Source organism: Pagrus major, chromosome 13 (genome assembly GCF_040436345.1).
Source record: "Pagrus major chromosome 13, Pma_NU_1.0".
NCBI lineage: Eukaryota > Metazoa > Chordata > Actinopteri > Spariformes > Sparidae > Pagrus > Pagrus major.
In genome coordinates, this window is record NC_133227.1 from 8,873,724 (window position 1) to 8,890,416 (window position 16,693).

At 40.3% G+C, this 16,693-nt stretch overlaps 1 protein-coding gene across 1 annotated transcript; it reads right to left on the reverse strand.

Annotated features, from left to right (window-relative positions):
- Positions 1-12,082: 12,082 nt before the first annotated feature.
- On the reverse strand, positions 12,083-16,541 carry sod1 (superoxide dismutase 1, soluble). The gene is made up of 5 exons (XM_073478852.1): positions 16,432-16,541; positions 14,186-14,282; positions 13,969-14,038; positions 12,692-12,809; positions 12,083-12,474 (listed from the first exon to the last, which is right to left on the reverse strand). Exons 1-5 carry the CDS (start codon positions 16,501-16,503, stop codon positions 12,367-12,369), a joined length of 465 nt encoding a protein of 154 aa, XP_073334953.1. The 5' UTR covers positions 16,504-16,541; the 3' UTR covers positions 12,083-12,366.
- Between the last annotated feature and the right edge of the window lie 152 nt (positions 16,542-16,693).

Here is a 16,693-nt window from a genome sequence, read left to right on the forward strand (position 1 = left end):
AAGACAAAATACACAAATACAGTGTGCTTATATGCACCAAGTACCACATGGGATATCATGCTGTCATCTGTTTGTGATCAACACATGTGACATATATGCCATTGACCATTCAAGAGTTAGACACAGAGTCATTTCTGGAATGTCACACAAGGTCAGCGTCTGGCTAGCGACTCAGTTGCCAAATAGCCAGTTATGTCTGTCTTTCTGCCTTCCTTGTAGGGTTGCAGTGATATGCTGGTGTCAGGTATAACCTAGTTAGAAAACTGACAGTTATCATACCATGTACATTTACATATCCATGGTAATGAATTCTACCATATAAGTGTTATTACAAAAATAATATATCAAGTTAACATCAAATTTCATGTCAGTCAGGATAATAAAGTTCAACTAAAAAACCCTTCTGTTTTCATTCCTTTAAGGATTTAAGGATGTCAACTGATTATAATAATAATTGTGATATACCATTTAACATGATACCCTGAAACAGTCATATTTTCTGAGACGGTTATTGTTTTGTGAAAATCTCATGCCATTGCAACCCTACTTCCTTCATGCAGCAATCTACAAAACAGCAACCCTACAGGCAACAATCCTAGGAAGAATAATAAGCACCTTCTTGAGTAAAAGTGAGAGTTATGGTCGCACAGTGTTGGCAGGTCACTAAGTTCAAAGGTCAGACCCCTAGACTGCTGTTTGACCATGGATGAGAGGAAGGTAGTAATGTGTTAAATAGGCCTTTGAATCCCTCTGGAGTCATCTCTACACAGCCTGCACACATGTAGCCCCATCCTACCATTTTCATACATTTGCTAGAGAATCCAAACACTTCCCTTTTCCACTTCCTTGCCCAAATGATGACAATTGGGCAAGAGATTGAGAGCGAAAAATGATTTCAGCAGTGTAAATGTAACAGAGAATAAAATGAACACCAGAAAAGCAAAATTAGCTGTCAAATGTATGAGCAATGGGGCGTTCAGGGGCACCTTTCTCATGGTCACATGACACAGAGCTCAGGGGGCAGAGGTTAGGTCACGGGGGCCTTGTAATTAGTCTGTCTACCAACCAACCATGTCTCATAGGAAAGGCACCATTTATGGTATCTCACCCCTGACCTATGGCTCCTAGTCACTAAAATATCCCCTAATGTCAGTGGTAGATGGTGTACCGGAAGGTGAACTCTCACCCAAGAGAATAGAAGAGGGTCACAGGGGCGTGAGCACCAATATACCTAAAGGGGATCATTCACCATAGTGGTCATTTTAGGTTTATGTGTTTGTCTCAAAACATGCATCTGTGTGCATGTGGTTACCCGACTATAAGCTGTCTCTTGTAAGAGTAATAACTGAACGCTTGGGGTGCATTTGTACATAGTCACTCCGAGCGCCAAAGCGCACTCTGGGAACAAACTACACTGTTCCCACATTTGGAGCACCGCTGGAATATGCTGCTGGTTATTCAGAGCACCACATTCCCAGAGCGGCAAAGCACACTCGTGACACTCTGAGGAGATGGAGCAGCAGAGCATTTCATTACCAGTTAAAATAGAAGTCCTAGCCTAATGTAGCAACTGTGAACTGATGGGTGAATAAACCAAAATAATTAAACACATGCATTACATTGTTATAAAGCTAACATTACATTGGACAAGCAGACATACATATTTAGCTAATCTGTTCGAGTTAAGTTGTAGGTTAATGTTACAAATAAAATGGTAAAACCTTTGGGTAAATATGGCATTACTAGCCCCGGCCTGTCCTGTCACGTAATACCACTCCGAGCCCCCACTTGGCTGCATGGCCAAGTGAGCTAACTAGCTAACGTCAGCTTCAATTAGCAGGAGTTAGCAGTTACAGTGGTGATATGCTGCCCCCCATTTTTTGGAGGTACCTTTGAAAGGTAACAATTCTTACAGATTGCACCTTTAAACATTAACCTTGGTTACAAATGACCCGTTGGTTAATTCATACAGAAAGAGCATGTCTTTCAAACTCCACATCTCCAATTTGCAATGAAAACTTTCTGTTAAAATATGTGTGGAAAACCTAAAGTGAGATGACCTGAATTCAATTATCAAACTTTGGAGTGCTCATTAATCGATAAAAAATATGTATATATACTGTTAGTTGCAACTGTAAGTACAATTCTCCTGGCTGAGACAGAGCTCAATAGTTACAATTCAATTTCAAAAGCGAACTGACAGCCATTTAGCCTCAGTCACATCTATTAGGAACCCACACACCTCCATGAGTGCTTTTCATTTTCCAAATGATTGATACCCAGGAAAATGCAAAAATATTCCACCTCAGAGAAATCTTCTACACAGATTGAAGATGGGTGGAAGCGTAGTAAGCACTGTATAGCGTGCAGCTATTAAACAAGTAACAGCCTGTCCAGGGAGTTCAGCTGGAGTGCTGGGCCATACATATACTGCTGCAACCCTACGGGGAAACGATAAGCGAGAGCCACCTCCAGAAATGTGACCGCACTGGTTCTTGTCAGCAGTGCTTTGGGGCGCAAAGCTGGATGTGTATGGAGAAAAACAAAGAACACAACCCTGTAATTGCTCACAGACCAAGTACGCATACTAACAGAAGCCCAAACACACATGCCAGTAAAGTGCACTTCTCACAGTTTACGTAACTTGGTTGAAAAGAAGAACCTCCACCTCTGAGTCATCCTTCACAAGAGGGACAGCTTTACCACCTCCAATGTGACTGTGTGCATGTGGGTGTTGGATATCATTTAATAGCAGCACATATTTCCCTTTCTTTTTAATACGAACACGCACACACATGCACTCACTGCAACTACAGGTCAACAACAAAAGGAGTGAACCCTGTAAGACTGGTTCACCGATACTTTGTAAAGAACACGTACAGCTGAATACACCTTAAGCATTATCTTTCACCTGAAAGTTGTTGTTGACATGAAGTGACAGTTACGCTCCAAGGCTGACATAAATATAGCTTATGATGATGTTTTGTTTTGGCTCATTGGGGTTTGATTGAAATTGAAGGCTGTGAAAGTGAAGACTGACTCTGACGTTTTTTGTTGGTAGGCTTTTGTTAACATTTGTGTTCTCCTGGAAGTTCTATGAATCACCACATAGATATGAGGCACTGATACCAGAGTTATCAGTTACCAACCCAATCGCCTGAGTAAATGTTAACCATTTACACTTCTGCAACCACCATTATGTTGAAACTTTATATACTTGCAGTTGAACCACACGTTCACATAGACAACCGGCTGTGAGGTGAATATAGTTGTTCACATACTTGCCTATATACTACGCATGTTGCCAGAGGATACCATTAGATGGCACACGTTAGCTTGTTGTCCCATTGCTATCCCTGCCGCCACTGACTTCCTTACTGAGTGCTGACCCTGTCACACATATTAGCGTTGCATTGCTCCTACCATTCATCTTGCGTAAGGGTAGTGAGAAGTGCACAAACGGCACGCCAAACGGATGCGAGCTAGCCCTCATGCATACCCAAACATGTTGTTAAACGCAAGTACATCTTCTTTTCTCTTCTCTGTTTCAACTCAAGGTTTCTTTAGGTTCAATTTTCAATTTTATCCTGTGACAACACTGTGCTTATGCTCCGGTTAGGTCTAGGCACAAAAACCACTTGGTTAAGGTTGGGAAAACATCATGTTTTGGCTTAACAAACCTATTTTGGTTGTCACAAACACGGTTGGAGAAGTCACGACTTTCCGTCAAAACTCTTCAGTGTTTGTTGTCACAAACAGGGCTGGAAATTGCCCCGAGGTGTCCTTTTAAAATATCCTGTGGTGTCAGGCTTATGAATGTTAAAACATGTGACTGGCTTGGCAGCCTTCTCGCCCGTAACTCCACCCACAAACCCTCCATCTCATGTTATGAAACTCAGGCCATAAACAAGAATTGTGAACATGATATGACATGTTTTGAAGAAATGTCAATATACTATGTAGCTGTAACATATCCACGGTTTGCAGAAACATCAACTGCCGATAACATTTTATCTAGGCGACTGGGCTGCACTTAAACCTTGTATGGAACAGTTTCCCTATGTGACCATGTGCACTGTGGACCATGTACAAATTAAAGATCTAATCCAACAAAGTCCATCCTAGACATCAAATCTGAGACAGAAATTAGGGATATGCTGATTAGTCATAAAAGTCCAATATTATACTGACATATGACCTTTTACATGATCTACTGTCAGCCGCTGGACAGATAGCTCTCACTCTTTCCCATCCTATTCTACTCTTTTATACTAAGCTTTGTTGGACTCTGTCTCTGACTGCTGTCACGGCCTCTCTCCCTCACTGTCAGCAGCACTGGTAGTCTCTATTATTCATCACCTCCACTCCCAGGCTATTTATACCAGCTTTTACAGTCAGCCTGCCTTTCTGCTCTACTGGCTGCATCTGTCTACACTAATACAGATATTTCAACCTGTATATGCAGTTTTGGACCACCTCTGAGTTCTTGGCCTGAAACTGTATCACTACAGATACACAAACACAGTGGGAAAACATATGCACACACTGACTTCCATGCATAAAGGCTAATTCATCCTGCTACCTAAAAAAATTAAATAAAATAGCCTATACTTTTCTTTATAAAAATGAGCCAAAATGATATTACAGTAACCCTTGTCACCACTAATGCACCTGATGAACACAAAAACAAAACTGGTGCATTTTACTGATAAATAGAGCTGCAACGATTAGTCAATTAAACGATTGAAAGCAAATAATTTTTTAACTATTCTGATGACTGATTAATCATTTCAGTACTTTTTTGTGCAAACATGTCAAACATTTGCTGGTTTCAACTTTTTTGTTATTTATGATAGTAAATGAATAGTCTTTGGGCTTTTGACTGTTTGTAGACAAAAGAAGCAATCTGAATTTGACACGTTGGGCTCTGGGTAATTGGGATGAGCATTTTTCACAATTTGTTGTCATTTTGCAGGGTTGCAGCCTTACTGAAGAAACGGCAGAAATTAATTTTATTTTAAAAAATCAAGTGCTTAAGGTTCCCTGTTTTCTTTCGCATTGGCACCAATTCTGCTGCCTGACAACTTTCAAAGTTGAAATTTACGAGCGGTATCTACTATTGAGTAGAAAGCCAAGAGAGGGTAACATTTCATGTGCCAGTTTTCCACGTATTGCTACGTATATTATTATTCCACTGCAAATTCACAGCTAAACATTTCATGTATGAATTTAAACTATGCACACTCTGCACCTTGCCTCTGGATAGCTCCATAAGGTATTAACTCCATTGAAGGCTCTCCAATATCTCATTTCCCCTCGAGAAGAGTAGAGAGTGCCAAGTCACTTCACATGGGAGCAGCTGCCATTCCCATGAAAAGAAAAAAGCTTTTAGAGCATGTAATTTCTGGAGCCATGTATAAGCTATCTGTAGGCAAGGATGTGTATACTGTATGAGAGGGTGTCCATGTGTGTTACTGTGTGTGTGTGTGTGTGTGTGTGTGTGTGCGTTGGCCAGTACAGGGCACAGCTGTTCAGATTAATATCATGGATGAAGAGCAAACACAGAGATTCCAATTTCAATCCAAAATATCCAATCATAAGCTGTTATTTATATTTTAGTAGGCCTGTCTGACATGTTCATGAAATGTGATGTTGTTATACGTGTGCAACAGCAATTAATAATTGAAATCAAGTATTTTTTTCCAGACAGTGCAGAATAATACTCCCTGTGTGTCCTATACTGATGAGAAACTAAACTGAACTGAGAAGTTCTAATATGCACGGATACATTCATATAGTGTAAAAAGAGAGTCTTTATCTAATTGTGATGAGGAGGACAAAATGATATCCGATCCATCTGTGGAGTATCAGACCTGTACTTGTTACAATTTGAGTCATGAAGAGTAGCAATGCCCTCTAGTGGATAATACAGTTTAATACACAGTCCAGATAAGAGCTAATTATACAGTTGTGCTGTCAGCACCTCCTTCTTAAGTATAAATTGAAGGTATATCTGTATTTGAGTATTTCCAATTCATAAACTTTATACTTCTATGTAACAACCTCTCGGAGGCAATGATTGTACTTCTTACTCCACCAACTAATTTGATAGCTGATTTGTTTACAAATTAAGATTTTGCATACCAAAATGTTTGTTGGCTTTCCTTTAAAAAAAAAAGGCCTATTCTAAACTGTCTGCTAGGCTGTTGGTCGGGTAAAAGACAGTTGAAGGTGTCACTAACTGTGGTGGCATTTCTAATTATTTTCTATGTTTTTCAAACCAAACAATGCATTGATTGATCGAGAAATTCAGCAGATGAATCCGTAATAAAAACAACAGCAGCCCAATACAAATAATTGCAAAATTTCTTCACCTCAACCAACAAGAATAAAATGTTGCTTAAATATGAATACATACGTGATAATAATTTAATGCTGTACTGTAGTTTGTCAGAACAGAAAGTTTGTCATTAGATATACTCAATTGTACTATTTTAAGTCAGATTTTTGAGTCTTACTTGTAATGGGGTATTTTGATGATGTAATGATACTACTGATTTGGCTTATTGCTTATAAATATTCTTACAATGATACTTCCACCACTGGTTTTTGGTAATGTCAACAGCAAACCAAAATGAGATCTTTCTTGTTTTTATGAGTCTCTTTCAACATACCTTAAAAATGGATTTTTCATACCTGCTGCCTGGCATGTCTGTCAGGTGGACTGGGCAGCATCATGACTGAAAGACCACCACACACATGAACCCAGATGTCTCCCACATTTGATAATCATCCAGGGTCCTGTTGTAAAATTGTACATTAACAAGTGGGCACCAAAATTGAATACAATACCATCATAACCTGCTGTCTTTTTTCCTTATTCATCTATCTGAAACTTTACCTTTGTTTCTCTCCCTTGTCTGACCTAGTTTACATTCGTGCAACTCCTTTAAAGTGTTAAAGTTGCATGTATAAGTAGGAAAATAATTATATCATCTATTTATATAAACAAGACACTTTGTTGAATTGAATTTGTTTAATTACTTTCCATGACACAAATGTGCCACACAACAGAAACGAAAACATAACCCAGTTTCAGTTTAGCCAGAAACCAGACCACAGATAGGAGCTAGCTAACTGTCATTTAGCCTAAGTTACTGACCGTCAACAATGCTAGCTCAGGGCCCATACCCACGATGTCTTAACTCCAGTCAAAAACTAAGTGGTATTTAGGGTATACTGATGACAAGGTAGCAGCTAAGAAAGCATAACTTGTGAATTAAAATGTATAATTTACCTGTTTCGGCGGATGCTAGCCCCGCCTCGAGCTGACGTGTCTTGGACCGGTGTTAAGATGAAATCTGTGACCCGCCAGATTCTGTGACAGGTGGGCTGCTCTAGCCACGGCCGGATTAACCTGTTTGGGGGCCCTGGGCAAAAATACCCCGTTGCCCCCTCCCCCTGCTGCCTCCAAGTTTCCACCAGGTACAGTGCACACAGCTCACTGTAGACAACAAACTCATCCAAGGGTGTTACTTTGTGTTGGAAAGTGGTGGGGACATAAGAGCTCAAATGTAAATTACACATGTGATGGAGAGTAGGCAGCCCTGTGGTCATCAGCTGATTATTGTATATCAGATGTGCTGACATGCTGTGAATGTTTCTGTGCAACAAGAGTGACAGTCAGTCCTCTCTTACACCATCGTTTATCTTCACTGAAGTCAACAGAACAATACATGAAATGACCTCAAGTCCACAACTATACAATATCTGTTGTCTCATGTGTGTCAGGACTCCATTTTTTTTTTATTTGTGTTATAAATCCTCTTTATTGAGTGAATAAACTAAATGTTAGTTGTACAAAGATAAAAAATCTGCTAATTTCTCTGTGAAAAGGGGAGGAAAGTTTAAAAGACAGACTGACAACTCTACTCTAAACATGAACACTGAACATTTTGGTGTTTCAGGAGCAAAACTGCCTCAGTTATACTCTCATATTAGTTTTGTATGCTCTCCATCAACTCTGTCTGATACCCTGGGATGAAGACAAGAAAAAAAAGACTTTGTTCATGTTTGTTTATTCATGATTTTAACCTTTAGTTCATACATGCCATCAGTAACTTCTGTTAAATGACTGGTTCAATGACCCACAATCCGTTTGTACAGAACAACAAGAAGACGTCAAAGCACCACCCACAATGTTTGATTGATAGGTGATCTCTGTGCAGGGAGGAAATGTCACAACAATCAGCTCTCTTTTAAGAAATGAAACAAAATTTAACCCACTTTCCCTTTAATGACTTCTGCCTATTTGAGTTTACAGAACTCAGCAGAGTCTCCAATGAAAGGAAACCAAAGTCCAGCATAGAGAGGCTGAGTGAATGTGGTCTGGACTCTGTGGAGGAGAGTCATGGCTTCAGAAATGCTGTAGAAGGACAGAATACCTGCACTATGATCCAGGTACACTCCAACTCTGGAGGACTGAAGACCTGAGACGAGAGTCTGGACATTGTCGCACCAAAAGTTATAACTTCTTGTGCCACAATATAACATCAAACATTTGTCATTGAATCCGAACACACATTCACGTGAGCTTCCTGCTCTGATGACATTCCTGTATGTGACAGCGACACCAACTCCTTTCCCTCTCCACTCCACCTCCCAGTAGCAACGACCAGTCAGGCGCTCTCTGCTTAGGACCTGCCACCTGTTAGTGAATCTGTCTGGGTGACTAGAATAAGACTGCGGTTCACTCATTCTTGTTGCTTTTCTGTTCCCCTCAGATGATAACAGCTCTATGTTTGCTGTGTTTGGATCCAGTGTGATCTCACGGCTGTCTGACACAGCCGCTGTCACATTCTCAAAGTATCTCAGAGAACAGATATTGATGCTGGGTGAGTGCGTTGATCCTCTGAGTGCTGACGGTGAGGGGTAGTTGTGTAGAAACTGGGTGATCCTCTGTGTGTGAGAGCTTCTTCAGCTCAGCGTCTTTCCTCTTCAGCTCAGTGATCTCCTGCTCCAGCCTCTCCTGAAGCTCTTTGACTCGACTCACTTCAGTGTCCTGCCGGGATCTGACCTGCTGCTTCACATCAAAGGTTCTCCTCTGGATGAGACGGATCAGCTCACTGAACATCTTCTCACTGTCCTCTACTGCTTTATCAGCAGAGCGATTGATGGCCTTCACCTCCTGTTGAATCACCTTCACATCTTTCTCTCTGTCCTGGATCCTCTGCTGGATGTTTTGTCAAATCACCTCGAGCTCTCTCTGCTTCTGCCTCTAAGTTTGTCAGAGGGCTCCACCAGCTGGTGTTGTTCATAGGCAGGGGATTCAAAGTGAGGCTGGAGGTGTTTCTCACAGAAAGAGATCATACAGACTAAACAGGACTTGAGGGCTCTCAGTTTTCTCCCCGTGCAGACATCACAGGCCACATCTTCAGGTCCAGCGTAGCAGTGATCAGCAGGAGCAGTTTGGAGTCCAGTCTTCTTCAGCTCCTCCACTAAAACTGCTAACATGGTGCTTTTGAGAAGTACAGGCCTCGATGTGAAGGTCTGCCTAAACTGGGGAGCTGTAGACTCTCTTCTCATCCTCTGTGTCCCAGTGGGCTTTAATACATGCAGTAGCTGTGTCCACACGGAGTAGTCACCGGATCCTTCAGTAGATCCAAACAGATCGAACAAGAAATTGTTTCTCGGCCCGGCTGAACTCCTGTCTGCGCCATTTCGCCTCAGTGGCAACGGCTGTCTGACTTTCACTTCCTGAATGCTGAAACTAGTATGAGCTCTGATCTTGACTACAAGTGTTGTGCACTGAATTGAACAATTCTCAATTTTAGAATATCATCCTGAGCTAAACCAGCATTTCAAGCTTCATATTGTGCTGAAGAAAAAAGTGTTGAAACGAATGTCATCAAACAAGTTATCAGTTAAATGTGAATCCAGAAGGATACGAATGAACCAGATCAGATGCTTCTGCTGTTAAAGTTGTGGATGAATGTGAATCAATGAACCTGTAGAATTGATAGAATTTGATTATTTTTATTTTTTGTCTACAAATATATATACACATCACCCACTGGTTTGTGGACTACTGTTTTGAAGCCTTTTGGCACCATGGCTGTTGTCATATTGGTTTTTGGAGTGATCTTATTTGGACTAGAGGGTGGAGCTAGAGAGGCCATCCTGATTGGATCTGACTGAGAACCTTAGGACATGCTGTGATAGTGACTTGTCTGACGCTATCGTTTTAAATGGGACTAAAATTTACACAATGAACATCATGCTGTATTGAAGAAGACACAAAACCAGCTATTGAGGCCATAAACTCACCATCAATCACCTCCTGCTGGCCATTAGAAAGAATACAGGTTTAAGACACTTGTGCATTGGCTTTATTTTTTTAAGACCCTAAAGCTCCACCCATATTATATACAGTCAATGTTTTTTCACAACTAATCAACAGAGATCACACTTGGACTTTAGATCACCTTATCACCGTAAATTTATTCGAGCAGAAACTGCAGAGGTGTCATGTCGATTCAAGCTGGTGGGGCACCTATACCAGATTATTGATATCTGAATTTTTTTTAGATTTTATTCTATTTCATCACTTACTTTTTATAATATGTAGACACACTGGGTCTCATTCATGAAACGTTAGTAAATTTGTGCGTAGATTTGCACATAAAAGCCTACGCTACTAAAAACCTACTCCGGATTCATGAACACCGCGGGAAACTCAGATCTGATCGTAAACACGTGTGTATGATCGTGAATGCCAATCCATCGTAAAGTGACAGCGCGCTCCCGGTAATCAGCTATTAGCATACATCCCCGCCCATGAATTGCCAATGACCACCATATAAGGAGGTGTAGATGCATCCAGTCGACCTGTCAGTCATGGCGCAAACGAAGAAAGGGAGAGAAAGAAAAAAGAACTTTGCGGAAGCGGAGATAGAAATACTTTTGGGTGAAGTGGAATTAAGAAAAAAAAAAGTATTTTCATCTGTTAGCAGTGGTGTGACAGGGACAGGCAAAGCGAAGGCCTGGAGGGAGGTGACAGATGCCGTCAATATTGTCTCTGTAGTCCAAAGAACCATGTCCGAGGTGAAGCGTAAATGGTTTGACATGAAACTGGAGGCAAAGAAACGCATAACCTCACACAAAAGAAATATATCAGCCACAGGAGGAGGAGGCTCACAGTCGCAGCTATCACCTGCAGACGAGCGCATCGCGGGGATAACTGGGGAGACCTCTCTGTCAGGAATTAGACCTGTGGAGACAGCGACATGCCTCCACTGGAGCCTATATTTTTATTATCATCATTCAACATGTAGAAAGAACGTGTAATCTATTGAGTCGATTTATATGGATAATTCACAATCATGAACCTAATCTGGATCTTAAACCTGCCAATTGCCAACTACTTTAACTAAATGTGTTATATTTTTATCATATGTTTAGGCTATATCACGTGTTTCAAAGGCATCTGCGTATTGTGTACATAACAGAGCGCAATATGAATTTAAATTGTAATTTCCAATAGTGACAAGCATTATTTATGTGCATTCTTAAATTTACACAAGCACTACGCGTGGTCAGCAGCATGTGTAGATTTTGTTAGTAGCTACGAAAAGATCGGAGCTACTAAAATATTGATGAATGCGAGATGCACGTAAATTTCCGTCTGCGAACAGTTTACACACAAATTCGTTCTGCTCACGTTTCATGAATGAGACCCACTGACTTTATATTATGAGTAGAACATTCTTCTAATTATATCCTGGGGAGGGTTGGGAGGATTACTTTAATAACATATTCCAATACAGTTACTAATGACATGTTGCATAATGTAGTCAGCAACCTACCTTTTGCAGAGACAACCAAACCAATAAGCCTACAGGTGTAACTAGTAATACTAACGATGGCTCTACCAATTTAAGGTGCATAAATAAGCCATGTCATTGAAGGAGTACAGCAGGACCCTGGAACTAGCAACCCTAGACTATACTAAACATCTGTTAATGTTATTGGTTACACCTGTGTTAATAAACATGTCAAAATAAGTCAGAATACTCACACATGATCAGATGAACTTACAATTTATTGGTTAGCTTTTCAAATTGTATACATCCGTTTATTTTAATTGTGCGTTACCAATTCTTTGGGACCAAAACTAAACAGCAGACATATAAACCCATACATACAATTGTCATGAAGAACGGACAGGGTCAGACATGGCTCATCTACTCTCTTGACTAGTCAGTAAAATGCCAGAGAAGTGAAAAGGACAAACTGACACATCAAGTAGCTAGGTTGGTCTTATTAAGTGCTCAGGGGAAAAGACGTTTTCAGTGCTCCATGTTATCTTTATTGGCAGATGCCAATGACTCCACAGGCCAGACGTCCACCAGCATTGCCTGTCTTTAGACTCTCCTCGTTGCCTCCTTTTCCCAGGTCGTCTGCCTTCTCGTGGATCTAAAACACAGGACAGAGAGCACTGTCAGAAAGATTATCTGTTTATAGCCTATGCTCAATTCCAGTCAGTGCGGCACAATATCCTGCAGGTTTTTGTTCGTCCAATATGAGCCCCAACTGGGATCTCTCTCATAAAGCCAACATGAACAAGTTACCTTGAGGCTAGTCTCACAAACTGTGCTCATAGGAAATTAAATGGAAAATGACTTTTCCTTACCACCATGGTTCTGCCAATGATGGAGAAGGGCCCATTGAGAGTGAGCATCTTGTCCGTGATGTCTATCTTGGCAACATTATCTGCTCCTGCAGTCACGTTCCCCAGGTCTCCAACATGCCTAATTACATGAATTAAAAAAACAACAACATTTACTTGCATTGAACCCATATTAAAAACAGACAACTGGCAATATACTTTTGACTTGCTCCTATTATCACGTTAGTCACATTGAACAAGGCTGATATTTTAACATACACTAATGAGTTCTCAACTGATAGCTCTGATCTAAGTATTAGATCAGAAAACCTTCCTGCGTAAGACCCAATCATTATTTCCAATCCAATAAATACTTTCTAAAAAGGTGCAATCAACATAATAAAGCCCTTTGTTGCAGCTAAAAATCATTTCATTGTTCCAGAAGCAGGGTCAGGATGTTAGCACACTGGCTTATTGTCACATCTGCATGATATACTGCCATCATTACTTCCACCTGTGCTTCCTTTTTTTACATTTCTTTTTTAAACATACTTCAAACTGATATCCAATATTCTTTGTGTATTAATCTATTTTCAGGTCATAGTTAAGTTGTTAGGAAATTAAGTATCGTCTCTGAACTCACCACTGAAGTTTTTTATTACAGATGGTGATTTATTAAACTCTCTTATCACAGAGTGGCAATAATTATTCACAATCAGTGTTTCAACAACAATTTATAACCGGGTTATTCTTGTCATGGACCTTTGCTGGATGTTGCGTCCCTGTCTCTCAACGGTTGCTATCTAATAAAAAGGGAAAAAAGCGTTGCATGAAGCTTCATTTGCTCCCCTCCAAAGAATAAAAAACACATTTTGCACCAACAGAAAGCAAATCGATGCTAGTTTTCCCTTCCAACAATTTATCTGTGACTTAAAATGTGTTATCAGACACATGATCTAACTACTTACCACATGCAAAACTATGCAAACTTTGGTGAGTTGTTTCTGAACCGCAGTAAATATGACTTATCTATTCAAACAAACATAAATCGTTGCAACTTCACATACAATGAATGCCAATTTCCTTTGGTCTCTCCCTACTATACAAACACTTACACAAGAACAGGACTTCTTATTTCATTAAGTTATTGATCAAATAAGAGCTGATCACTGAATCAATGAGGCTATGTATTCTGATAAATGTTAACCGTTTACATCAACTGTTAAAATGAGGATTAACAGACAATAATTTGCTCAAACTTGAAATGGCTCATACATACTCTTCACTCAGACCGTACTCACCTCTCTGCATCAGTAGGACCGGCATGATTCTTATTGTGGGGATTGAAGTGAGGGCCTGCACTGATGCACCCTGGGAAAAAGAAATACAAAATAATTTAAAAAGCAAAGCATTTATATCATGAAACATTTCAGATTCAGTCTGGTTGTCGGGAAGCTGAAACCAGGCAATGCATTAATTTGCAAGTCATCCAGTATCAGAAACCTGATAGAAACTCACCATTTGTATTGTCTCCAAATGCATGGACATGGAAACCATGCTCACCAGGAGTAAGTCCCGAGATTTCTCCTTTGAGCGTCACAGGGGCTGACTCACTCTAAAAGATCAAGAGAACACGATTTATCAGGACACTAAAGAGCTGTCAAAACCAGCTGGATACAAGGACATGAAGCTAAAATAAACAAAACAGGGACCATTTCCTCCCTGGGCAATCTTGTTAATTACCCCAAACAAAATATAAATCAAAAATTTGAAGGACATTTGTACTTGATGAAAATAACTAAAATTATAAAGACATGTCTACTACAAATGGTATTAAAATGCAAAAATAAATATGACGAATTATGACTTTAGGTATTTAATAATTTGACTTCCTCTCGTTGATCTCCTATAGATTTCACTCGCAGAATAAATTTAACAAATCCAAAACATTGAAAGGCTACTTTTAAATCCTTGAGAAGACCTGGATTAGGTTATTATATCAACAACATCCACCTTTGCTTCAACCTGCTAGGCAACACAACAGTCCCAGTCATGCACTGGGTGCTGTCACTGACCTCCTTTTGAAAAAGAAAGAACGGTCTCCCTAGAGGAACATTTCACATCATGACAAAATGAATTCTTTATCTATTTTGTAACCTCATTACATTTTGACAAATCAAAGCCACTTCTTTGAAAATGTTACTCTCCTTTAAGTGCAACCGAAAACACATATTGTTACATGCTGTTTAATGTGTAGCAGCTGAGCAGCTAATTAGCTATCTAGCCTGCAAACTGACATTAGCACTGGGCGCTTGTTCAACAAGCTAAGGTGGAGGACAAAGCGTGTGTTCATGTTTAAGTTAGATAAGATGGGGACTTTATCTGAAAGGCAGGTTGTTGTTGGTTGTTGTTAGTCTTGTGTTGTGTATCAGGCTGCTCTGTGATCGAAAATAATGCTTCTGCAAGATTTAATTAGCTGTATCAAATTAAGATCTCCATCTGCGTAGACCTATACAGGAACTCTACTTTGTCAATTACTGTAATGTAAAACATACACTTCCTTTGGTTTGTTTGTTTTTCTTTCCTGAAAGGAGAACACGGGCTGTAGAAGACAGAGAAATGCAGTTTAATTTCATGTTGGACTTTTTTACTGTGAATTGTTGAGGTTTAAAAGGTGACAGCTGGGCAACAGTCACATAATATACAAAGTTTCTGCTTTAAAGGGTAGTATAGTTTCATGATATTTGGCCCAAAACTGCAGCATCATGCCTGTAAGACTGATATCTTGGACTGTAAACACATACATGTCCATCAATTAGGATAACCACTAACTCTATATCCCATGTTACTGGACAAAATATACCTGCCATTGTCTTTAGGTGGTCAAATGGTGCTTATTCTCATCCTCTATGACACGTGATTGCTCAATATTGCTACGCCCTTGTCAACAAGGCTAAATATTTGGAGAGAAAGGCAACAAGAAGGAGGGGAGCAGTGACTCAGCAAAAATATATGGGTTTGCTCGTTTTAAATGCTACCATTAATGATGCAGCTTTAGACTGCAACTTGGTGTTCAGTAAGACAGCTACAAGCAGAAGTGCTCCCTGACGTGGTGAGGATCAGCTAACCACATTAGTGTGGAAATTTTTGCATTGATAGAAACAGACAATACAAACACAGAACTTATGCAACAGGCGTTTCTACCACACACACACACACACACACACACACACACACACACACACACACACACACACACGAGATCATTAACAAATGGCCATGAACGTACAAAGGTTATGAGTTTAATGACAGGCCACTGTTTGTTGTCTGTAGTATTAGATAAGTTAGCTAACTAGACAAGTCACTCGAGCAGCCTACTTTGAATGAAAAGCGACAATTAGTGGTTACTGACTATGTGCGCACTTCACGTTAATAGGTGTTTTGCAACGTGCAAACAATTAGCATTGAATAAATGTGCCCCCCCCCGTCAGGTAACCTATGTAAAAAAAATCAGCAGGGGTTTTCAAATCTGTTCGAAGCATTGTCATTCAACTGTGATATGTAGCGTTAGCTAGCTAGCTGGCTAAGTCGCTGCTTGCAAACCGATCTAACTTGTCTTACAGTCACTGGCTCAGGCACGGAGAACTTAGCTAGCCTGCTTAGCATCTGAGCGCTAAGACTCCCATGAGGAAGCATGTCAAACCTCCGGGTAGTTTCGTTTGAATAGATATTTCTTTCTGTAAAAGCAAAGTAGCACGCCTTACCTCCTGCTCAAAATGCACGACCCCGGTGGTCTCCCCGGCTCCTTTCAGCACACACACTGCTTTCTGCACCATCTTCTTTGCTGTGGTTTCAAAACCGCTCAAGTTTCTGACGTCCTTGCTCTTGTTAGAAAACCAACCTACGTCAGTGCATGGTGGGCGGGCGTATAATACAGGCAGCCAATCAGAGTCAAATACAACCAAACGGACACAATCTGATTGGTCACGGACCGTTACGTTGGAAAGCAGCCCATTAAGCAGGTGA